Consider the following 26,838-nt stretch of genomic DNA (forward strand, 5'->3'; position numbering starts at 1 on the left):
GTTTTGGGTTATACCTGGCTTCTCCTGGTTCTGTGTTCAGGGTTCTTGAGCACAGATTCTTGGCAAATAATTCTTGGTCTCAGAAATTGACCCCAAAATGTGCCTTACCCCCTGTACTATTCTTTGGCCCTAAAACCAGCAACTCCATCATAAAATTAAAATAATATTTTTTCTTAGAAGCAATGCTTTGTAATATTATCAGTTACAAGGCATCATGGATGAATATCCCAACACTACACTCTCCAAGACAGTGTCTGCTTCTCACTATTAGTGTCACAGTGTTCCCTCCATCTACCTGTGTCCTATTAACTCCTCATTTTGGTGAGCTCAGTTTTCATGTTCTGCTTTCTTTTCCTTTGGTCATTTGTTCTTACTTTACTAAGTGTTTTGTTACCTAAATATTAAAGATCATTCTTTGTCTAGACCTCTCAATGACATCACATAGAATGGTACTCTCAAATTCCATCCCTGTTAAAATCAGCATTTCTTAAAAAGTAGAACATATCAGAGTATTCCCTGTATACAAACAGTAATTCTATAGAGCTTTTGCTTCCATAATAATGTGGACATCTTTGGAAAAGGTCCCTGAATAACTTAGTATCATGGACCCCAAAACTTTACCACATTCTCAGGATCTAATATTGACAGATTGGCAGAAAATATCTACCAGTGACCCTGAACCCCACTTAAAGCTGCTTGGAGGCCTCTCTATTTAAAAAAATCAAGAGCAATTATATATAGTGTAAACCCCAATTAAGAACTATACTTCAAGTCATAAATTATATTATAGCCATTTGCTTCATAAGGATAATTATACTGATCTTCACTAAAGACACCAACAAGCCATTTAGTCTAAAAGACTTTGTGTTCATTTGTCAGATCTATATGTCAGATTTAATTAGCCACTTTATTTTCTATAAAGGAGAGTAATTCTTGCCTCAATGTTCAGGTCTGTTAAGTGGAGATGCAGAAAACTGTTTCTCAGCTTATTTTCTAGAACTTTTTAGAAGCTATACAAATCATCAGGTGTATGGTATTTAGAATTATGATGTGCAGTTGGCTGCTGTGTTCAGGAGAGGATTAAAAACCAGGTACAGAGGTGAGATACAGAATCTGAAGTGGGCACCCAGAGCTGCACAATCTGCATCCCAGAGAAAGAGAGGCCATGATGGCAGACTCTACAGCTTTGGGAACCAGAAGTCACATCGGTGGTATCCAAGACCAGTAGAGTGTGGCTGCTCCACATCTCTCTGTGGCCAGGTACTCCTCCTAGTCAAGGAATGCCGGGACATAGAAAACATAACACAACAACTTTGACAATGGGGGAACAATACAGGCCTCCACCATTATTAGAGAACAAAGATGGTATCTCCAATGACCCAAAAAGTACCAACCACCTATTTCGCCTCTCAGATAAGGACTTTAGAGAAAAATTAAGGAGGATACTAATAGACCTCAAAGAAAGCATGGAACGAACTGAACAAACCACAAATAAGAATCAAGAGGATCTGAGAGTAGAAATAAAACTTCAAACTGGGCCCGGAGAGATAGTAAGCAGCCGATCCAGGACCAAAGGTGGTTGGTTCGAATCCCGGTGTCCCATATGGTCCCCTGTACCTACCAGGAGCTATTTCTGAGCAGACAGCCAGGAGTGACCCCTGAGCACTGCCGGGTGTGGCCCAAAAACCAACCAACCAACCAACCAACCAACCAACCAACCAACCAACCAAACAAACAAACAAAAAACTTCAAACTGAAATAACAGGGCTGAAAAACTTGGTAGGCAAAACTTGGTAGACACATCCTAGTCACAATGACAAACCCCATAGATAGGGATGGAATACTGAAAGCAGCAAGATCAAAAAGTTAAGTTACATTCAATGGAGCATCCCTAAGATTTATCTCAGATTTGTCATAAGAAACCCTCAAGACCTGAAGGCTGTAGTGGGATATTGTGACAAAACTCAACAAAATTGATGCATTACCAAGAGTACTTCACCCAGCAAACTTACATTTAGGTTTGAAAGGATACACAGCTTCATAGATAAACAACAGCTTAGAAACTTTACAGACTCAAAACCAACTTTAAAGGCTGAACTAACATATCTTTTTTTTTAAATATTTCAGATAAGATGAGACAGATCACAAGATACACTACCTTCTACTAAAAGATGATACTAAATCCCATGACAGTCATTTCTCTCTACATCAGTGGACTAAACTCACCAGTTAAAAGACACAAAGTAGCAAAATGAATCAAAAAGTTAAACAGAACAAACACAGACAAAAATTAAAACCAGCACATCTCCTGCTTTCAAGGAGTTTGTAGACCATAAAAGTCATATCAGAGACAGTATAGTGGGTAAGGCACTTGCCTTGTATGTGGCTGACCCACGTTCAATCCTTGGCATCTTGTAAAATCACTCCATGCACTGTATCTCCAACTCTAATGAACATATCTGTAGAAGGGTCACTCATGAAATAAAGCCAGACTGAGGGTGAAACACGTGTAATCTGGCAATCTTCTATCTTATACGGAGAGAGCTGCCTGCCAGAGCTGTCATTTTTATTCAGTATAGAGACCACTCCAGGTGGGGGAGTAAGAACAGAGTAAGGTCAGCTAGCTCAGGTTATCTTATTATCTATGCCTAGGTTTACAGGTAAGACAATCTTTGTTTTTGGGGTAAAATCAAGTTGTAAACAAACAGATACAAAGAAACCAGGAATGAACTTTGTTTTGGGTAAAATAAGGTGTGATCTAACAGCATCTTATGATTCCTCCAAGTCTGCTAGGAGTAATTAATTTCTGAGTGCAGAGCCAGGCATCATTGGGTGTGGTCAAAACCCCTTAATTCATGTTCTCAGAGTAGAAAGGAGAAGATAAAATGTTTACTTTCACCTCCCCAAATGAGAGCTTAGAGCAAAGAAATAGAACATGTGAGTTTGTAGGTGCAGGCACTGGGGGAATGAATAGCTCACTTTCCTGAAATGTTTTGATTCTGATCTGAGAAAGATAAATCATAACAGATCACTGACAAAAGCTAATAACAATTGGAAGCTTAGAGGGCCAGTGAGATAGTTCAATGGTCTGAGCTTGTGCTTTGCATAGAGTAGGCTCAGCTTCCAGCCTTGGAATCACATATTTCCCAGAGCACTACATTGAGCACAGAGCTGAGAATAGACTCAACGCATCTCCAAGCCTGAGTCCTCTCTAGTTCCTCCCCCAAATGGATAGGTTTGTGTGGGCAACAGGGAACCATGGACACATCCTGGACAGGAAATTATATGAGAGTCTTTAGGAAGAGGAAGCTTTTAGTGTATAGTGTACAGACTAGGTTGAGGGAAGAAACTGAATGTGATAAGACAAGTTGAGAATTCAGACTGGCAGTCCATCTCTGAAAGGAATGTTAGACACTATTAGAACTGTCCTCTTCTGTGTCAAGAAGTAAAGGAGGTGACCAAGGATGGTTCCTGGCAAAGGCTCTGAGAATGGATGCAAAGACAAAAAGAAGAAACCCAGAGAGAGAAAACTGTGGGGGAACCAAGAAGGGGTTCAGTGAGTGACAGGTAGATAAGCCTCATCCCTGTCATTAGAAGCCCCTCACTATTTAATAGCATCAAGACCAAGTGCTCAAGGATTAAGTGTCTGGTTTCTTGGGTTCAGAATCAATGGGACCATATTAGGAAAGTCTCTTTTTCTTCCTGTATGTCAGGTACTACCTCTATAACATGGGGGAAATGCCACTGTTGATGAAGACACTGTCTGTTTCATCTGTTAATGGCATTAGAAACACTTAGAAGAGAGTATCCAGTAAGTCTTATATGAGTGTACTAATGCTTAAAAATACACACATAAATAGCTACATATAGAATAAAATGAACTTATACAGAAACATGAGACCGACAACAGAGACTGTGTGATAAGTGTGTTGGCGTTACGGACAATGTCTTGGAGCGAACGATAACTTTCCTGAGGCCTAGAGCTGGTCTTATGCCAGGAAACTTCAGGGGTAGGATCTCTTTGTATTTAGGCCAAGGCTATTCCTTTCCATGCCTCTCATATTTTGGTGGGCCTATGCAAACAACAATTGCCACTCTAACACCGTTTTTACTGTGCTCCTTTGACTCTAATCCTTAAAACACACCCACTTAAAATTTGAGGTTAACTTAAAAAAAAATAAAAAAAAAAAAGGAATAAATGAATATAATGAAATGTTCTTCTATTGTAGGTGTCAATAAACTAGACTCAGTTTGAAAAAAAAAAAAAAGAAAACAACCCCATTCACAATAGTGCCACACAAGCTCAAAAAAAAAAAAAATTTGAGGTTAACTTAAGCTAATATGCATGTACATGGAAATGTAAAAAATACTATGCCTCTAATGTTTAAGGAGTTACGTAAGTTTGATGGCTTTAGATTGCCTTGTGTGCTGTTAAGAAATATTATAATGTGCTACAATCTGGGGACTTGAGGGACAAAGTAATTGCACATGGATTCTGTTTTATTTATCTTAACTTTCTTTGGTGAAAGTTCAAAGTTAAGATATCAGCAAGGGGACTTCTTCTGATAATTATGTTATGGGTGATTGTCCTTCCACTGTAACTTTACCTTATCCTCTTTCTTTGCATCTTTTGTTCTCATAATTCATAATAAAAAATTATAAAACTGAAAAAAATGAACTTCCATTTTATAACTCACTTGAAACGAATTCTACTGTTTGAAAGTCTTGAAAACCATCCATTGGAATAAAAATTGCATCAATTTTACTTAATTTTGCCCTCTCAGGCTGGATTCCTGCATCTAGCAGCCAGCATCCTGTAGCCAATTTGACTATTAATGTAGCTACCTCTTGGGGCATAAGACATGTCCTTCATGATCTTACCTATTAGAATTAAGTGTTTATCAAAATAATGTTTATTCTGTCTTCACATTACAATAATTTATCCCTGAAAAGCCTCTTAGATAAACAACCGCTGTTCTACCAATGTAAAGTATATTGTAGGGGCATTGCCTATACTAAAAGTCCAAAAGATTGAGACTTATAGAGTTTGGGTTATTTCTGAAGAGACATGTTGAAGAAGTGAGTGGAGAATCTCATGGAGAATATTCTCCAGTTCTAGCTTTAAGATGAATGAGCTCTGTGCGAAGGAATTAACACCATCTCCTGACATCTTGGTTCCAGGCAGCAAGGACATAAATTGGGTCAACAGTCCTGAAACACCACATGTGGTCCTGCCACAAACATTCAAGCCTGAGTGTCAGCAAACAGGGCAACTGCAAAACCTTGGTTTCAGCTGAATGGGGATCTGAGCAAAGAACAAACTGTGCTTAGAATCTGTAGATTGTTTGGTATGAAATGGGCCTCATTTTCAGCTAAGTGTGTGGTCATTTGTTATGCAAAAACAGAATGAGCACATTTGAACTCAGAGCACAAGTCTGAGAAAGGATGGGGTAGTGGACTTAAAAGATAAATATAAACACAAACTTCTCCAGGCAAATGCAGGCTTTGGGGATGACCCTCATTGCACTTGAAGTTGTTGTAATTCTGTTGAAAAGAAACCTGGGGGGGGGGGCGGTAAAGGAGGGAGAAGTGGAATGCATGCTGGCAAAAGAGATGGAGGGAGGACAACACTGGTGGTGGGAATTCCCCTTATTCATCATCACTATGTTCCTTAAATATTACTGTGAAGGATTTGTAACTCACTTTGGCCACAATAAAAATTAAAAAAAAAAAAGAAAAGAAACCTATGATGGGAAAAACAAAGATCAGTATGTGATAGCAATTCCCCTTTACTTTCCATGATGCTCCAGCTGGCACCACGCTCTTTTCTCCCCAATAGCACACAGGTCTATCCTAGAATTCCACAGGCATTACACATCACTGCTCCCTCATGGCAAGATCCCATCATGAAGAAACTCAAGTCAAGAGGGAGCGTCAGTAGGACACAGGGTGTACAAGGCTATTTTGGCTGTAAAATGTAGTGGTCACACTATCCTTCTGCCATCGTACCATCAAAGGACAAACAAATTCTCTTTACACTCTTGCCAGGGAAAATTTCAAGGCCTCAAAGCAAGTGCAGAATTTACTGAGCTGCCATAAAATCCATTCCTTGGCAAACTCCTCAGATGAAGTAAATAAAAAGACAGAAGGTCCTGGGACACTTTGCAAGCCAGGAAAAGCTTGCCTTCCTAGCTGGGGGTTAAGTGTGTTGGCAAATTCTGTGTTCATTTAGAATAAACCTAAGTATGTTTCTTTACTGTGCAGCACTGTGGTAGAGAAAGGCACTAGAGGGACTGGGATCAATAACACAGTGGTAGGGCATTTGTCTTGCATGTGGCCAACCTGGGATGGATCCAGGTTTGATACCTGGTATCCCATATAGTCCTCTGAGCCTGCCAGGAGCGATTTCTGAGTGCAAAGAAAGGCACTTGACTAGCTAAATTCAACCCACACTCCATGCACACACACACACACACACACACACACACACACACACACACACACACACACACACACGATCAGGTAGAACATTTCTAACCCCCCCAATGCAGGTGATTAATTATGGATCCAGGTAGCCCCCAGTGGAAATTCAGTGGAGCGGAATGGAGCCCACCATCTGTTTCATATTAACTCTTGCTGAAATGCCAGTGGCCTGAAACCATTTAGAGAATGCAGCCCTTTTTGCCCTCTGTGCCTTCTTTGCCTCTCTTCACAGATCCAGCTGTTAACTGAGTGACAAATATATTTAGGAAGCAGCAGCCTTTCCTCCTTTACCAGTAACAAAAATTATCAGTGCCAGGATTCACAAAATTGGGGTGTTTAGGGTATAAAGTCTGTCCACTCCTCTGGTAATTGGTCTTGAACAGGACATCAGTTAACAACATCTTGTTGGATTTCAGAGGAGAAAAGAAATTGTAGAAAGCCAATTTTGTACGCAACTGAACTCTTCATGGAGATAGATACTGAGAAATGTGAGAAGACTTTTACAATGATCTGATTAGCATTGCTATATTGTCCTAAGAACAGTCTGGTGGCTGGGTTAAAAGAACCTCATTAAGCAGGAAAAGACAAGGTAATGAGGGTGATTGTGGAGGACAACTGTAGTTTGCAGCCCTCCAACAGCTTGTCCTGAAGAAAAGCAACATTGGCTGATGTTTGGGGAAGAATTTCATGTTCAATATCAACAGAGGGAAAATAAGAAAATTGGACTCAGGAGAGCCTACCAATTGCTATCACCCAATATATTCTTTTCTCTGCCCCTTTGAAACAATAAATCTCTCAGTTTATTTTTATTTCAATCTATGAAACTCAACGGTAAAAATATGTGTTTCCTGTTCCAGCGACCAGAGCAAGGTCCAAGGTCACAGCTGGGAAGGCAAGGGTGACACTTTCTCCAGGTTCATGTTGGATTAGAAGCAGGGTCAATACCTCACCTGCCAATCTCCTCGTAAATTTCACAAGTGACCTAGAGGAATATAATAATTAATGCAGAATGATTTCAGAATGAGGCATGACCTGTAGTTCCTGTGTGAATTTAAGTCTTACTTTTTCTCTTAAGTTTTCTCTCTGGAGGTAAAATGAAAATAAATCACTGAGACTCATAAATTATAAAGTTACCTAAAATGTCTGGCTATTTTATCCAACTCCTCCTCATATTTTAAGCATAAACAAAACATGTAGGCTTTGAGAAACATTTCAAATTTCAGGTATGGAACGAGTAATTTCTGTTGGTGAATTTGCCCATGGTGATATAATAATAATATTCAGAGTTTATTGTTTCTCAAATTGATAAAATGTATAAAGTATGTTTTATTTGTTTATTCATTAATTTTTTTGGTTGGGACAAACCAGCATTGCTCAAGGCTGATGCCTGGTTCTTTGCTCAAATACCTGGCAGTATTTGGGGGATCAAATAATATAATGATTTGAATTTGGGTTGATTGCATAAAGGTAAAATCCTTAACTATTGTTGGATGAATCCCACTACCTTTCTGACTTTCAAAATGATGTTGAATAAACACAAAATTATCTCAAGTTTTATCTTTCTACATGTTCTCAGAATTCAGTTTCCTCTATGCCAAGTTTCCTTGATAAGTTTAAAATTGGAACTAATGAATGTGATGTTCAGTCCTCATTCATCTCATAGTTTTCTTACTTAGTCTTTTGGTCTCTTGTCTCTGTTAGTCTGTAGTTTTCACAGTCGTAGACTGACTGAGAGTGAGAATGGCTCAAAATAAAGATATTTATTTCAGCTATCTGGTCTAAATGTGTTTCTAAAATTTTGTGTTTAAATGGCACTTGGCATTTCAATGTCACTTTCTGACTATGATGCTATTTAGTTTTATGTCTCATTACATTCTTCCTTTCTTCTCCAAGATTCTGCATATCTGAGTTGTTTAAGTTTTATGTCATATTAATTTATTCTGGGAAAAATTGTAACCTGGGTCCATTTTCTGCCTTATAAATAATCACAGCAGTAAGAATTTAGCAACAAAATAATGAGTGATTTTAATAACTGTCCTGGTCTAGGTTTTATGAAAAATAAGCAACATGTTTAAACAAAAGAAAAACTAGATGCTCCAAAGATGCTCCTATCAGTGTCTTTCCTATAAGACACTGCTCTTATAGAAAAACAGATTCAGTCTTTGTAGGTACCATTATTAATTTCCAGGAAAATAATGTATTTACTAAGCCAATCAGGAAAGACTGGGGAATCTGTCTAAAATATGCCATGTTTTTCTACTGCATATATCCTTCAGAAAGTTAGAAAAAAAATAATGTTCCGGATAATTAGTGTGAGAAAGATTGGCTAGTTACTTACCAAACCCACTTTATTCTCTGAAATAATTAACTGCACTTTCTAGACTTATTTGTGGCTAGGAAAGGACATGTGACTGAGTCACAGGCAGAACAATAGGTGCAGAAATGCATGCCTGCTCACCTATCTCATGAAAACATCATCATACACACAAACTTCTATGCCCTCACCCCATTCAACGGCAACTTCCAACATTATCTATTGAAGTGGGAGAACTTGCATGAGGGAGGAGCCTGTGTTTCTCGAAGAGAATCAGTTACCTTCTTCGTACAGACATTTATTGGGCAGGTAAACCAAAAATAAACTTTAATTGTGTGAAGCCACAGAGATGTTGGGATGTGTATGTCACAAATTTACCTTAACAAATAACTAAGGTTGGGTGATTTGAAGTTCTAATGTCCTTTAGCTTTGTATGAGTTTGAAGGGAAACTAATTCTTTAGAAATTTTAGTGTCTTAACCTCTCATTACTCGTCACCAAGTAATGTCACAAAAACACGAAGTTTCTTGATTAAAAAAGAGCTTAAGTTTAAATCATCATTAAGATGTGGTTTGGAAAGGAAAGAATTCTCTTCAGCATGTCTAATGGAAAATGCCATTTTGGATGCTTAAGAATCAGCTTTCTCTTTTCTATTTGAAAAATGAACTTCAACCCGAACAGAATGGAGTGGCTGATGGCCAGTTCTTGCTGATTATTATGTCAAATACTCTTTTGAACTTTGAATAGTGTCTCCATAAAAAAAAAAACAACAAAAAACAACCTTAAGTGAGGGATTCGGTTAAGTGCTCAGATAATTAAAGGAAAAACTTCATTTTTACTTCTGCTATTTTGGTAGCCTTGTCTTGAATTATCCAGCTTACTCACCTCCACATTAGATGCTGTCTAGACAAAGCTTTAATATATGTAACATAAAACCATTCATTTATCAAAAGAATAGAAAAGGAACTAAAGATTTTGGTCCAGGCCTGCACCTACCAAGGATATGATTATAATTCCAGCAGTTGAGCCAAAATAATTCTATTGGTAGCCTCTAAAGAAATAATATTGGAATTGTTTCTAGATGCTGATTAAGTTGCAAGCTTTGTCCAGGAAGTTTGCTCTGCCCCAAATTCAGTAATTTAGTATTTATTTCATCACATAGTTGATATTTAAGACACAGCTAATTAACTAATTACTACCTATTTTTAGGATAGCTGGGATTTGGGGTAAATGAACATATTAGGAAAAAACTGCATAAATTAAAGAGGGAAAGGTTATTTTCTGATGATGGATTATAATATAGAACTTAGAAGTCTGAATATGGGTTCGAGATATATGTTTTGTTTTGTTTTGGGGCCACACCTGGCAGTACTCGGGTTACTCTTGGCAAGTTTAGGGGACCATCTGGAATGCCAGGGATAGAATCTGGGTTAACCATGTGCAAGGCAAATGCCCTACCTATTGTGCTATCGCTCCACTTGAATCCTAACACAGGTTCAAAATGTAATTATGGTGAAAGAGGTTTGTGAACAGAGCAGAGATTTATCTGAGGATAAGGAAAATGTTATGATCATGCATCATAGAGGTATAAATGCTTAGTGTCTTTTTTAACTTTTAATAATTGATTAAAATCTTGTGATTTACAATATTGTTAATGGTAGTTTCCCATGTACTGGCTTGTACCCAGCCTTGCGATCTGGGTGTGTCTAGAAAACTGTGGCTTGAATTTGAGAGAGCCAAAGCTCATACTGAATGGGGTTGTTCATTTAGCAAACATAACACTGCTTGAGGTTGAAGCCATGACCCTGAATCTGTGTCACTTGTATTCTCCAAGACCTCAGAGGTACAAAGCAAACAAACAACTACAGAGATTCAGGTGATAACTGCTCTTAAGAAAAGTAATGTGGAACAAGGCACTGGCTTGAGTAACCTACAAGAGAGGGTAATGTTTTAGAAAGGAAGCCAAAGAAATCCTCATGAGTTTGTAAGAGAGCTAAAAGGGTCACTTCAGTTTGAACCTTCCTTTCCAAGATGTTCTACATTTAACTTTGATCTGGGCCCCAAATTTAGATTCTGAGATTATTCTGGGCTATAAACTCCATTAGCAGAAAGCACAAGGTTATGTCTATGAGTCCCAGAAAGAAAGGCTTTTGTGGTGGGTGAGGGGTCAGAAAATAAGAGAAGGTCATGAATAAATTAGAGATAGTGATAAGTATTTTTATCTGTTATTTTTTTTAAAGAGATAAAGAAATTTTTTCTTTAAGGGCCAGAACGATAGATAGCACAGTGGTAGGGCGCTTGCCTAGTAGGCGGCTGACCCATGATGGACCTTGGTTCGATTCCATATTATCCCCAAGCCAGGAGTGATTTCTGAGTGCATAGCCAGGAGTAAATTCTGAGTGTCACCAGGTGTGACCCAAAAAACCAAACCAAAACCAAAACAAAACAAAACAAAAAAATTCTTTCTTTAAGCAAGAGACTAAGAAAAATTTTTTCAGTGACATTTTTTGGATTTAACCTGTTTTTAAGCATAACTCAAACTTCATTAACTAACAGAATATATGCCCCTTTTTTGTTTTCTTGTTCCTTTTTACACTGAAACCACATTGGGATCCAGAAAGTAACTCAAAGAATTGGGGTGCCTGGTTTGCATGCAGCAGTCCCAGATTTGAATCTCAGTGCTATGGGGCCCTTCAAACATGGAAAAACCAATCCCCTTAGTATTGAGGTTTGGGTAGTGACATAGTACTACTGAGTGTGGCCTACAAAACTCCCCCAAAGCTCACAAAAGAAAAGATGTTCTAAATGAATCAAGTATTTTCAAAAAAGCAACAGAAGACTCAGTTTAGGCCTAGAAATGGTTTTATCATCACACAGTAGTGAAGGGAATGTGAACTTAACATGCATCAATCACATCCACAGTTTTGCAAGGGAATATCTTTCTCTTAGAGACCTATACTCAGAGAAAATAAGAAGTTTTAGCTGCTGAAAGATTTCCTCAGTCCTATCAGAGGAGCATATGATGGGCAAACAAGATTTTAGGGTCAAAGTAACAACTTTTCACAGATTAAGTGAAATGTTTTGAATACTTCTTAAGTCATGCAAGAAATAAGATCTCAGGAAGAGTAATTGTGAGGAGGCTCTGCGTTTTAATACTTTCTCCTAAGATCTTGGGCTAATCACAGTTTGGGTTTTCTAAAAGAAATGAGGAAACTCCACTTGTGGAAGAGTTCCTAGTTCTTGAGCAATGGCAGGGGATATCTTTAAATTGTATACCCACTTTCTCTAGATTTATCTAATTGTTTTCTCCTTAAAGATCAGTAAGCCCTGTATTTCCATGGTTTGACGCTTGTTAAAGTTTTTCTTTATATTGACAAGAGAGAATTGAGGTAATTATCTCAAACAGATCTCATTTTGATTGGTAATATCAAGATGATTGAGAAAAAATACTGGTGATACTGTAAATATGTTCTTTTATATAGGAACACTCCAGTGTTCTACATTCAGAAAATATGTTTAATTAATTATTTTAAATTAATAAAATGAAAATAGAGAGTGAAGGTAGGTTCAATACTGGGAGTTTAAAGTGAAAGTTGATGAGGCAAAAGTTCTGCATCAAAGCTTTAAGTAAATAAGATACTGTCTAGTATATTTTTAAGTCAGTTTGTGTGGTGTGGGAATTGCTTTCCTGTGGCTGCCTGTGCCTTGTGCAGGTGAAGAACCAGAGCAAATCACAATCTTTCTGGACCTTTTCTCAAGTGCTGTCAATCCCTAAAATATATCCATTACCGAGCAATCCCTGCAGCTGCCACAAGTGTGAAACTTAGTCTTAGCTTCGTTTTTTTTTTTTTTTTTGTTTGTTTGTTTGTTTTTGGGTCACACCTGGTAGTGCTCAAAGGTTATTCCTGGCTCTACACTCAGAAATCTCTCCTGGCAGGCTCAGGGGACCATATGGGATGCTGGAATTTGAACCACCATCCTTCTGCATACAAGGCAAATGCCCTACCTCCATGCTATCTCTCCAGCCCACTAGTCTTAGCTTCTAGTCTTATGCAATAATCATCCCCTTGCTGTTGTTTTGAATAAACAGTAATCCTGAATTCTGGCAAGATGGAAGTTGAGTCATGACATATTTATTAAGTCATTCACTGGGCTTGACACACAGAAGAACACAAGATTAATTCAAAACATATTTCTTGCCCCAAAGGGTCTTACAGCATTGATTTGGCTGTTGGGCCACCCAATATCCATAAGGATAGAGAAACCAAATCTTCACTTTGGGCTCACTTTGAGCTAAGGAGGGGAGTGGGGGTGGGGGGAGCAGGAGAAGGGGAGATGAAAAAGACTACAATGCATGGGAAAGGCATACGTGGTCAGCAGTTCCTCAGCCTCTGTATATTAGCTCTGAGCAGCCTGAGTGAAGGTGGCCATGCATAAACATTGTCATTTCCCAGGGACTGTGATTTTGTCTTTGAACTTTGATTTCAAAGGAACACTGATCTTATTCCTGGAACTGGTCTTGTATTGAAGCCTATGGATTTAAAATAGATTAAAGTGGCAAGAAAAAGACATCAATGGAATTCACATAGGGAAGGAAGAAGTGAAGCTCTTGTTGTTTGCATATGACATAATAACTATTTAAAAATTGTAAAGACTACACAAAAATGGTTACAGAAACAATAGACTTGTATAGTAAAGTTGTAGGCTACAAAATTAATATGCAAAAACCATGGCTTTTCTATATACAAATAATGAAAGAGAAGGAAAAGATATTAAAAAAGCAGTCCCATTACAACTGTGTCTCAGAGAATCAAGTACTTTGGAGTCAATTTAACTAAAAGGGTGAAAGAACTATATAAAGAAAACTACAAAACACTGCTTCAAGAATAATATTTTATTTCTTGAAGAAGGGTCTAAATATCTCTTAAACACTAGGCCTGAATAATAGAAAATAGTACTAGCAGCAGCAATTATAAATGCATATTATGTAATTATTTTTATTAGCATTTATGTAACTTATCTTATGTAGTTCTCATACAAACTTAAGTAATCAATTTATTGTTACCATTTTGATAGCTAGAAGATCTGAAACAACAAAGATCTGAAACAAACAACCTTGACAGGTTAAGTCACTTGCTTAAGATCCCACATTAAGTAGACAGCCAAAACAATACAGCCACTTTTAGTCTATGCCCTTAACCTACATTGGGTTATTATACTCCCTAGATTGGGTCATTATTCCTTTTCTTGCACAAAATCAATGATAGGTAGACCCATAAAATGAAAAAAAAGTAAGACTGATAGGACTTTAACAATCAAAGACTGAGTTTTGTAAGGAGATACCAAGAAGATACCAAGTTGTCTGCAAAATATATTTCTGCTTCAGTGGAAATATAAAGACCTATCTGAGGGGGCTTTCAAATCAGTTTCCAAAGAACTCTGGAACTTAGAAGAAGTGTCTGAGAAGCCATGACTACAGAAAGAGGCAGAGATATTAAAATCAACAATAGATCTCTTCTAAGTTGTTTACTATGTTTTGGTTCAGGGATACAAGTTTTATGTGAATAATATAGTCTGTTGCATCAACAGAACTGAAAAATGATGAATTTCCCCCTACATCCACTGAAATATTTGGCTTGGGAGACTGAACTCAATAATGCGGAACTTCACATCAGCTGGGAGATGTGGTAGGGTATATGAATTACATAACTTAGCACCCTCTTCTGGGGCCTGGATACTTTATTTTTTATTTCAATAAATGCACTCATTCAATTGCCTGGCAATGAGAACTACTTATTCATCACTGTCCCCATTATGATATAATAGATTCTCTACTTATCTGTATCAAAATGACAGGAGGAGATGCCAAAAGGTTCACATAGAACAATTTAAAAACAACAACAAAAAACAACTTATATTCATTAGGGTTAACAAAAGTTACATATATTGGTTGAATGGACGTGATAAAAAATACCTCCATTGTATGTTTTTGGTCCTCATATATTTACATGTATATTTGTATTCTTCCTCTTTCAAATTCATGGCTTGTGATAAAAAATTAAAAATCAGGAGCCAGAGAGATAGCATGGAGGTAAGGCGTTTGCCTTGTGTACAGAAGGTCGGTGGTTCAAATCCTGGCATCCCATATGGTCCCCCAAGCCTGCCAGAAGCGATTTCTGAGCATAGAGCCAGGAGTAACCCCTGAGCGCTGCCAGGTGTGACCCAAAAACAAGAGAACAAAAAAATTAAAAATTAACAATAAAAAATTAAATTGGCAAGTTTGTTTTCATGGAAATATTTCAGTGGCCCCAAGCACACATGGATGATACACAAAACTATTGTTTCATTTAAACACACCTTACCATACAAAAATATCCAAATGTGATGATTTCATAAAGAAGTGCATTGCAAAGTTTTATTGGGGTAAGGATGTTGTTTAATGAACGAGAACATACCTTAAATGCATGGATTTGATCTCTGGCAAAGCAAAATAATTTGATCTTAAACAAAACAATACAAAAACCAAAACACTCCATATTCCACTCACACAGCCTGGTAAAAACAACAACAGCACAACAATTTGCTTTAACAATAAAATCAATCTTGGTACATGTATTTGTGTGTATGTGTGTGTGTGTCTTGATAGGTTTAGTTGTAGCATAATGATTGGATTACACAATTACACTGAGCCAAAGCTATATGTCTGGTAGAAGGGAGACAGCGACAGATAGAAAATGAATTCACAGGAATTCAGTCACTTCAGACTTTCTTACCATTTGTAGTTCCATCCATTCCCATTATTAATTTTATTGATCTGATGATTTGCTCAGCCACTGGGGGGCTCATGGATGTAGCATAAACAGCACTGTGTGAGTGGACCCGTAAATAATCCACAAGTTCCTATAATAAAGGAGAGAAAACCAAATAGGTCAAAGATATTTCAGTGTTGAGGGTGGGATTCATGTTTAGCTTCTTCCTCATTTGACATTTGATGGAAACTACCAAACTTTCCTCTACTCTTAGTCTATTTCTGAACTTCCCTGAGACATACAGAGTGGGATGCTAAAGATTTGGGGTTGGTGATTTATAAGACAAAAACATAAGTGAAAAGGAAAATGAATAACCAATAAGTGCTGAATACCAAGCATATTCGAGTGCTGGTTTTCTATTCTGGACTGTCCAAAGACTATATTATATAAATGATGCCATGTGAAATTATATTAGAATGTACCTAAGAAAAAATAGTGGTAGGGAATGTAACAAGACATGAAAACCAAGCTGCAAGACAGATTAGAAGGCAGCAGGGAAAACAGAGGGATTATTGGCAGCTGGGGTAGAACATCTCATGAAGAACTTTGGCTATATCTTGGAGCATGGAGACAGAGAAAAAGAACAAAAGTTTGGGAGTGGGTTGCAGAAAGAGGGGGATAGGAAATTAAATCAGAGAATAGGAAAGAGCCAGATAGTCTGATTAGACCTTGGGCAGGGTCCCTAAAATAAGTAAGGAGATATTAAAGCACTTTCTACTAGGAACAAGAATAGTAACATTTTGGCAGTGTTGAGGCTTTGCTGACAAACAAAACAAAGCTGCCTTTGAACTCCAAATTCAAATCATCTCAAGATCCATAATTCCCAATTTTTCTTCACATAGTGAGAAATTTCATAAAGCAGAGGTCACAGGGATTCACCAGTGAAATCTCTCCTTTTAACAAGAATGCAATGCTGCCCACAATAAAATTTCTTGTGGTATGACTTGGCTTCCTCTTAGAGCTTGAGTCTGTGGGTAGGAACTACTTGGCTCAAGAACCTCAGAAAGTGTGGCCCTTTGAGTTACTTATGCAAAGCATCAAGGAAAGTCTTGATTCCCTGTTTCTCTCCATTTCCCCCATTGGGCCTCATGTGTCATGAATTAAGAGCTGGCTTTGGTTCTTCTGTAAGGAAAGTCTGGCTTGTATCTTCCTTCAGTATTCTTTAGAGGTCTCCTCTTACTCAAGTGTCCAAAACTATTTGTAAAATGAAAACCTTGATTAGTTTCCCTGCCCATAGACCTGCAATTCATGGACAAGAGTGGCTTTCTGAGAAAATCAAAGAAGAGGCTTTGAAAATTAATATCTTGGCATTCACTCTACGACCCTCTTGATTTCAAAGACATTGAAAACAGAGCACAGGGAAGAACTGGCTTCTGTAGGGGTCCTGCTTTAATCTGGTACAGAAGTTATGGAGTGTTCTTTCAAATTTTCCCCCACCCCCACCCCAAGCACTACAGCCCTAAAACCTTTCTATCATAAGGGATAGCTTTGTTTTCTTTATTAAAAATCTCTATTTAGCTGTGGAGACTGTAGCTTTAGTGGTTCTGCTTTGTACCAAGTATTGATGAAGATTTACTCTTCAGGTTAGAGAAAAACTTGAACCCTAGGAACCAGGGTCTGTAGTGCTCATCATATCTCTTCAGTAACTGGACCAAGACAAATTCAAATGAAAAAGAAAAATCCCATCCATCATCAGCTTAGCTGTCTTCAAGGCATATGGATGGATCTCTTGACAGAACTGAGTTTAGCTATTCAGAATCCATCTACCATAGTTTCCAACACAAAGTGAGTAAAATAGCAAAACTTGGTTGGCCCCAAACTCCCTTTTCCACCTTCTTCACTCTCTTCCTCCTCCTCCTCCTTTTTCCTATCTGATAAATCTGGTTAGTAATGCATGAAGACTTGGGCCAGCTTCATGAAGAATTATGAACACTTCTAGAAACTTTTACTTGAAATAGTACCTCTACTAACACTTTCTTGTTATTAAAAAATATTTAAAACTTGGACATTTTCCTCCTTAATATCTAGATATAAGTGAAAATTAAAAAAAAATCAGTATTTATTAAGAACCCTATATAGTGCAATTGAAATTATTAGAATTTCTAAAATATGTATAGAATATGTATACCAATTAACATTTTTCAGCTTTTTTGGTATCCACCAATTTAAAATTTTTAGATATTAGCAATGACTTCCCTCATTGAAGCATAAACTGTGAATATACCAAGGGAAATCAAAATAAACATTCTATGAAAACTGTTTTTTATTTAAATACATAGTAAAATTATTTTCCAAGCAAAAATTTCTAGTAATTTTCTCAATCCTGAGTCTAATCAGCTAAAAAGAATAGCTTAAAATTAAAGTAAAACTTCTTACAATATTATTCAATGTTCAGTGAAGTAAAAACTATGACTTAAATGAAAACCACATATAATTGAAAATTAATAGAATAAAAAAATTAAAGGAATGCAGGAGTAGGTTCATTTCATTAACACATTTCATGAAGCTAGAAGGGAACTATAATGTATCTGAATTTATCACCGGAGTGCCAAAATTTGGCCCAGAAGGTGTGTATCTGACTTACTTTTAAATCATTTAAATACTTTCTCTAGTGCTCCTCACATTTTAAAAATTGTCCTGTGTTTTTGGGTTTTGCTGTTTTGGCTAAAACCAGAAAACACTCCAATACATGCTTCCATCTAGTGGTAAACACTGAGACTGCAATATATTGTGAAAGGACCGAGAGGAGAGAGCAAGCAGACAGAAGAAGGAAAAGAATAGAAAACAGGATGGTAGAAGCCTCTGGAAACAAGTATGCACAGACTGACTGTTTTAGAGATAATGAAAATACTACATAATTGTTCTGAATAATGATTAATAAAAGTAATAATATTTTTCTCACAATCAACCCCAATTTTTTTATGTAAACAAAAACACTTCTACTTTTAGAATACTCAGACTTCAGGATAGAGTGCTCATAGTTGAAAGTGGGTATCAAATGAAGGGATTCTAGCGGGGTGGGGAATGAGACATCTACCAAATTTGACAACATGGCAAATTGAAATGCAAATTGCAAATTTGACAACATTGTAAAGATTCTGTTTATTCAAGGTGTCTTTCGTTCAGGAAACAGTTATGTGTGGTTAAATTGTTTGGTAACTCAGAACTGCTGATAAAGTAATCACCAAACCACAAAGGTCCTACACTCGAGACCTTCAGCTCTCTGGGCAATGACATTCTAGGAAGAGAACATTTCACCTTTTACCAGACTGAGCAGGTGTTTGTAAGAATCTGTGTTGTGTATTTTTTTTTTTTTAGCACAAATCAGTTTATTTCCACAGACAAGTGGAAGAACCATGTAAAACAAAGCTTGAGTGTGGGAGAAAGTAGTTATGATGGATGGGTGAAGACCACTAAAATGTGAAACATTTGAAGCATTTGTGCATTGATGCAGGGGCACTGAAATCTGTTGTTATAATTCAGGGACCCTCAATGACTAAACTGTTCTGTTACACTCAGTGGAACTGGTTTGCTAGGAGTGTAGGCTCGCTCCTGCTGATCACAATGAGTTAAGTTTTGGGGATTTTAGATAAGTTATTGGTGCCCTCGTACCCTCTGGTTTGAAATGTTTGTCACATTCTAAGTGGAGCTAACAGTCACACAGTCTTGGCAGGAGGGATAGGTTTGTATGAGGATGCTGTCAGGGTTCGAATCAAACTACCATACAGTGAAACAGATAACAAGTACTTTTATTCCTCAAATACAGGTTTGAATGTGTGGTTTTCTTTTTGTCTTTCTTATCTATTTTCATTTACTCTTAAACACTTATTATTTTATAATGGCAACCCCAATTTAGACTGGCACACAAATGTAAAAATATAATATCAAAGATCTAGACTTTGATATCTTATAGGATCTAGATTTGGGCCTATCTCAAATTGTAGAAGAGAAATATCTGTAGAGAAAATGTCATAAAAGTACATTTGATGTTATTATTTTGATTAAACTCTTTAATCCCACAACATGTAGTATAGAACCAATTTCCTTAATGTCTGGTATTTGTTCACCATTATATGTTCCATGCTGCAGAAACCAAAACCATATACAAAAAAGAAATAATTTATAATTCAGTAATATTCCCTTTTAATTTTTGTGGCATGATGTTCATTATTTTCTCTTCCTGGAATATAAACCCCATTATTGGTCTACCAGAACGACACTCAACATTTCTTATATATTAACTCACAGAATTAATCATCTATCTCCTTTGTATTGAGTCTCTGGCTATATTGACTGTAATGTGATTACATATTAATGCTCTTTTATGTGTGTATTTATGTGTGTGTGACACGTGTGAATGTGCTTTGTGTGTTTGGTTCCAAGGATCAAAACTAGAGCCTCACACATTCAAGTCAAACTCTACATCTGAGTTACATTTTAGACACCTTCTCTATGAATTGTCTTCCTTATTTTACCATGCTCTTACTTAGCTGTAAACCACCCCCCGAAGTATCAACTGAGGTATCCAGAACTACACTCAAGCTCTAAGTGAATTTAGAGAAGCCACAAATACTGAGTCCCCACAGTCTTCAGGTTTAACAGACACAAGCGATTTTCTTTCTTACCTTATTTCCAGCTATGTAGCCACCACAGCTTGCAAAGCTTTTAGTAAATGTGCCCATGAGCACATCGATATCACGAGGGTCCAATCCAAAGTATTCCACAACTCCTCGGCCTGTTGGACCCACAGCCCCAATACTGTGCGCTTCGTCTACATAGAGGTAGGCCTTGTACTTCTTTTTTAGAGCCACGATCTGGGGTAGCTGCACTATGGAGCCTTCCATGCTAGGGCATAAGGAGAAATGGTCATCATAGTCTGTGGTCTCCTTGGAACACTGTGTCAGCTTCACCTTCAAAATTCTGTCTCTCCTGTTAGCAGTCAGGGGTGCTAGAGATAAATCATTCTTAGGGAATATTGTTGGCTGAGACACCATTGTAAAAAGCTAATATGGGTGGCTGGAGAGATAGCATGGAGGTACAGCATTTGCCTTGCATGCAGAAGGACGGTGGTTCAAATCCCAGCATCCCATATGGTCCTCCGAGCCTGACAGGAGCGATTTTTGAGCATAGGCCAGGAGTAACCCCTGAGTGCTGCCAGGTGTGACCCAAAAACCAAAAAAAAAAAAAAAAATGCTAATATGGCATTATTTTACTTGAATGGATTACATTGCATAACTTTAAGAGTTTAGGCATATTTAGCAACAGTCCAGTAAACACTTTAGCTTATTAGCGCATTACCTATCATTTTATTTGTAAAGCTGAGGAGTATAATTCTATGGATAATTTTGGATTTTAAAGATTTGTCCTTGATTTAATTAAATTGCTTGCTAGTTACTCATTGTTTTCTGCCTGCCACTGTATTTGGCCAGGTTTATTTGACTCACTCAGTGCTTGAGCTGCTGCAGATACAAAGGAAAAAAAACGAATTAAAAACATATAAAAGAACTTTAAGGGACATAGTAGTATTAGTTAAAGCACATACAAAGACTTTAGGATTCCCTTTTGATTAGTTAACAGGAATTTAATTGTGATGCCTTGTATTTCTTTCTATTCCTTTAAAACAAAAGTTCTCAATCTCGAATGAACAATTGAACATTGAAGGCTTTGTTAAAAACACAAATCGCTACATCTCATCTTTGGAGCACCTGATTCTGTAGTTTTAGTTGGATAAAGAAAGTGCATTTTTAACAAGTGGCCAGGATATGTTCATGCTGATGGTTGATGACCACAGAGTAAAGACCTTTGTTATGGGTGAACCCTCTTAACTTAATTAAGCCTTCAGTGCTTAAGTTTTTCACAGTATTATGAATCACAAAAACACTTCAAGTCCTCTAGCAAAAGGGAAAGACAGGAAGTAAATACAAAAGTAGAATTGAAATCCCTGATACATGGGTTCTTTGAAACTAAATGAACCAAAACCAGCGTTTGCCTTTAATCATTTCTCATGACACTTCATCAGATATGACTTCACCATACAGTTTTGATGGCACTGACAAGAGAGTTCAATGAAAACACATAGGCCTGCTCTCTCAATGGTTGCATTCCCAAATAAAACATGTGTGAATTCACTGAAAACATTGCAAAAGGAGTTGCAAATTAGATTTAAAGAGCTTCATCTCCACGAACAGGACATACAGCTTTCCTGTAAGCCATTTTCTATTGACATTGAAAATGTGGATACAATTTCCCAAATGGAACTGGCTGAATTGCAGAATTCTTTCAGACTCTCTGAAAGACACATTCAAGTCAAGCAGCCTTCTTAATTTTTATGCATCTCTCCTCTCTGAGACATATCCTCATCTCAGGAACAATGCACTCAAAATGGCAACCATCTTTGGCAGCGCTTATGTCTGTGAATAGATTTTTTCTAGAATGAAACATTTGAACTCTCACACCAGATCAAGACTAACAGATGCACACTTCCATCATTTGTTACGACTAGCAGTGACAAATATGGAACTGGACATTGACCATCTGATTAAGCAAAAGAAGGCCCATAGTTCCCATTGAAATACTGTAAGTTTATTGATTTAATTTTTCTTCATTTTAAATATTGTATTTGTTCCTGTTTTGTTTCTTCACTTCAAAATACGTTATATACACTGTGCATAGAAATTTGTTCATAATTTTTGTTTTTACTATAGTCCAGCCCTCCAACTGTCTGAGAGATAGTCAACTGGCCCCCTGTTTAAAAAGTTTGAGGACCACCGCTCTATATCCATAATCAGGTTTTACAGCATTGTCTGTGTCCCATAATTTGATCAAATAGTTGAGCATCCATATTCTATTGTATTAATTTACATTTCTCTAAAGATAAATGATATAAGATATTTTTTCAATTTGTTTTCTGTCTAAATATTTTCTGAGGAGATATATTGAGGATGTGGAGGTGATTTAAAAAACTGTGTTGTTTGCTTTTTTATTGTGGAATCTGGAGGTTTTTTGGGGGTCTATTTTGGGTAATAGTCCTTCATAACATATTATTTTACTTTTCCACCAGGTTTTTGTGTTTTGTTATTGTTTGGATTACACTTGAAAACAATGGACTTAGTGTGCTCAGGGATAATTCCTGGAAATACTCACAGGATAATGTATGGACCAGGAATTAAATCAGGGTTAGTTACATGCAAGGCAAGCACCTTAAACCCTGTATAAGTTCTCTGGCCTCCACAAGGTGATTTGGAATGACTGTCTTCAGATTTTGATGAAAATAAGACCAAATGGAGCTTTAATTTATTTTTTGGGGGAGAATACCCAGAATGGATCAGGGCTCACTCTTGGCTCTGTTCTCAGGGATTACTAGCGGTTTGGTGCACCTTATGTGTGTCAGAGATCAAACTCAGTTCAGCCATATTCCAAAAAGTATCCTGTTTGATGCACTAGCTCTCTAGCTTAATTCCTTTGTTTTCCTAAGTTAATTGTTTATTGCATTTATTCTCATTGAAAGGGAAGATCTGTCTATAGAAAGCTATCTAATTGCCTAAGCTTTACAATCTAAGCTTTTGGAACCTTACATGATATACTTTCAGTATTTGAAGTTAAAAAATTTTTTTAGTTGCTTTATAAGTAAAATAAGCATGGTGATGGTTTTTTACTATATATTATAACACATATTTATAAGACCTGTCTAATGATATATAGAAATAATGCTTATAACATGTTTGAGAGTCATAAAATGGCTTTTCTTTGGGGGACTTTGGGCCCTACCTAGCAGAACTCAGGGTTTATTTTTGACTGTGTGCTCAGAAATTTTTTCTGGCAGGCTCGGGGACGATATGGGATTCCAGGGATTGAACCCAGGTCAGCCACATGCAAGGCAAACACCTTACCCACTGTGCTATCACTACAGCCCAATAACAATTCTTTTTTTTAATATTTTTTTATTTAAACACCTTGGTTACAAAAACATGATTGTGCTTGGGTTTCAGTCATATCAGATGACACCCCCCCCCCATCACCAGTGCAACATTCCCATCACCAAATATCCCTCCTCCCCTCCCTGCCCCTACCTTTACTCTAGACAGGCTTTCCACAATAACAATTCTTAATCTTAGGAAACAATTACAGTGAAAGTTTAGTTGAAAAATTGAGAGATCTAGACAGGAATCTGCACTAGATCTTCTTCGAACAAATCTTATGGCTGCCATAATGAATGACAAAAATAATACATAAATGACTCTGTGCCCTCAAAATTCTTTACTTTTCTTCTTATCTTAAAAATGTTATATGTTAATAATAGAAGTGTGTTAAAAACTGACATGTCATAAATAGTCATTTTTTGTTCTGGAAATGAATTTGGCAAGAGCTAGAGTTAATGTTGACCAGTTTAAAGATACTTAGGAAGCCCATTCACCATCTTTGGGGCTGGTCTAACTGATTTTAGAAGTTTGCCTACCTGGTTTATACTTTTTTGCCTCTAAGAGAAATGTCTACAATATTGCTGATTTATGGAGTTAAAGCAGGGAACACACGAATCCTACATAAAACAGCAGTGGGGTGTTTGCCTTGCACACGGCCAACGTGGGATGGACCCAAGTTTGATCGCTGGCATCCCATATGGTCTCTTGAATCTTCCAGGAGCAATTTCTGAGTGCAGAGCCAGGTGTAACTGCCGAGTGTGGCCCAAAAACCAAAACAAAATATATATTTACTTACATTAAGTTTTCTTTTCCTTTATCTGATCATATTTGAATGGACCTTTTTCTTATAGAGGGATACTGAGTGTGATACATGTATAAAAAAGGCTATCTATGTCATTCTGTGGGTTGCTGTCCTAAAACACAGTGCCAAAAATGATAAAGAAAATAGAACGAGGGAGGTTGACATTGGTGATAGGAATGGCCCTGACTCACTGTATATCTGAAATTCAAATATGAAGGACTTTGTAGAACAAAGTCTTTTATTGAATTATTCAATAAAAAAAAGAAAAGAAAGAAAAAATATAGATATTTTTTTTCTTCCCGAGTGGAAGGTTGTGCTTTCTTTTTATTTCAATGCAAAAAAAATAACTCAAGTAAATACAACTGTAGATAAAGATAATTCTGTTAGTTAATTTGAAGCTATGTGCAGAGAGATTAATATTACTTAAGCCAGCAAACTAATGAATAATTTCTTTATAACTTGTCTATGACATAATGAATTAGCTAAGTGACAAGACTCCTTTTTGAAACTTTCCTCTCAGCACCTTCTTTTACATATATGAACCATATTACTCACTGGCTAGATTCGGAATTCAACCAATGGTTGTCCAACTTTTATGGTGGAAAATCTCCTTGGTGGGTCTAAAGACAAGAAAGGAAGATAGAGGGGCTGGAGTTGAGGCGCTAGAGGTAAGGCATCTGCCTTGCAAGTGCTAGCTTGGGACAGACCGCGGTTTGATTCCCTAGCATCTCATATGATCCCTGCAAGCCAGGAGCGATTTCTGAGTGCATAGCCAGGAGTAACCCCTGAGCATCAGTGGGTGTGGCCCAAAACAACAGCAACAAAAAAAGGAGAAAACAAAAAAAGCTAAGAGTGTTCTTTGTTGTTATTTGTTTAAAGTATATTTATAATATGAGAGAAGTTTAATACTGAAGTTATATGTTCTTGAACTTACATTCCTTTGCAGTGTTATATGCCATGCAGTAGAGAAAATGGAATTCTGATACTTCCATATATATTTATATATTCAGGTTGGGGTGAGGGCTTCATATTATTATTATTTTTAGATAGAAAGTTAGAGCTCTTGCTATGCTAGTTTGTCTCTGTTTATTTTTAACCCCCATGCTGATCACAGTGTATTTGTAAATAATTTTGAGATATCTCAGAAACAATAATTGATAAGAAATCTCTACTTCTCAGAGGCACAAAAACGGAAGTGTGACTTTAAAACAGTCCTTAAGAGGGAGGGACTTCAGAGCATAAAAACCGGCTAAGCTTTGCAAGAGCTGGCTCCCTGTGTGTGACACCAGGCGGGGAAAATCCGCGAAAGTACACTGGCCCAGTGGGGCTCAACTGTGAAAGACTGTGAGTGTGACCTGTCTATGTCTGTCTACTGTCCTCTTGCGTGAAACTCTTGCGAGTGGGGCAAAAAGAGCCTCCAGAAACCTCGCTCGCCCAGACGCCACTTTCAGGGAGGGACTTCAGAGCATAAAAACCGGCTAAGCTTTGCAAAAGCTGGCTCCCTGTGTGTGACACCAGGCGGGGAAAATCCGCGAAAGTACACCGGCCCAGTGGGGCTCAACTGTGAAAGACTGTGAGTGTGACCTGTCTATGTCTGTCTACTGTCCTCTTGCGTGAAACTCTTGCGAGTGGGGCAAAAAGAGCCTCCAGAAACCTCGCTCGCCCAGACGCCATTTTCAGGGAGGGACTTCAGAGCATAAAAACCGGCTAAGCTTTGTAAGAGCTGGCTCCCTGTGTGTGACACCAGGCGGGGAAAATCCGCGAAAGTACACCGGCCCAGTGGGGCTCAACTGTGAAAGACTGTGAGTGTGACCTGTCTATGTCTGTCTACTGTCCTCTTGCGTGAAACTCTTGCGAGTGGGGCAAAAAGAGCCTCCAGAAACCTCGCTCGCCCAGACGCCATTTTCAGGGAGGGACTTCAGAGCATAAAAACCGGCTAACCTTTGCAAAAGCTGGCTCCCTGTGTGTGACACCAGGCGGGGAAAATCCGCGAAAGTACACCGGCCCAGTGGGGCTCAGCTGTGAAAGACTGTGAGTGTGACCTGTCTATGTCTGTCTACTGTCCTCTTGCGTGAAACTCTTGCGAGTGGGGCAAAAAGAGCCTCCAGAAACCTCGCTCGCCCAGACGCCATTTTCAGGGAGGGACTTCAGAGCATAAAAACCGGCTATCCATTGCAAAAGCTGGCTCCCTGTGTGTGACACCAGGCGGGGAAAATCCGCGAAAGTACACCGGCCCAGTGGGGCTCAGCTGTGAAAGACTGTGAGTGTGACCTGTCTATGTCTGTCTACTGTCCTCTTGCGTGAAACTCTTGCGAGTGGGGCAAAAAGAGCCTCCAGAAACCTCGCTCGCCCAGACGCCATTTTCAGGGAGGGACTTCAGAGCATAAAAACCGGCTAACCTTTGCAAAAGCTGGCTCCCTGTGTGTGACACCAGGCGGGGAAAATCCGCGAAAGTACACCGGCCCAGTGGGGCTCAGCTGTGAAAGACTGTGAGTGTGACCTGTCTATGTCT

The 26,838-nt window shown here is 37.9% G+C and overlaps 1 protein-coding gene across 1 annotated transcript in view; it reads right to left on the reverse strand.

The window, feature by feature from the left end:
• The window catches only part of SPTLC3 (serine palmitoyltransferase long chain base subunit 3), a 154,876-nt gene that overhangs the window by 19,051 nt on the left and 108,987 nt on the right, over positions 1 to 26,838 (reverse strand). Inside the window, exons 8-9 of the mRNA XM_049774338.1 lie at positions 20,231 to 20,450; positions 15,570 to 15,696 (exon numbers count right to left, since the gene is read on the reverse strand). Of these exons, the coding sequence (XP_049630295.1) occupies positions 15,570 to 15,696; positions 20,231 to 20,450 (347 nt within the window). The remainder of the gene's footprint in view (positions 1 to 15,569; positions 15,697 to 20,230; positions 20,451 to 26,838) is intronic.

The sequence above is a fragment of the Suncus etruscus genome, chromosome 6, assembly GCF_024139225.1.
Source record: "Suncus etruscus isolate mSunEtr1 chromosome 6, mSunEtr1.pri.cur, whole genome shotgun sequence".
Lineage (NCBI taxonomy): Eukaryota > Metazoa > Chordata > Mammalia > Eulipotyphla > Soricidae > Suncus > Suncus etruscus.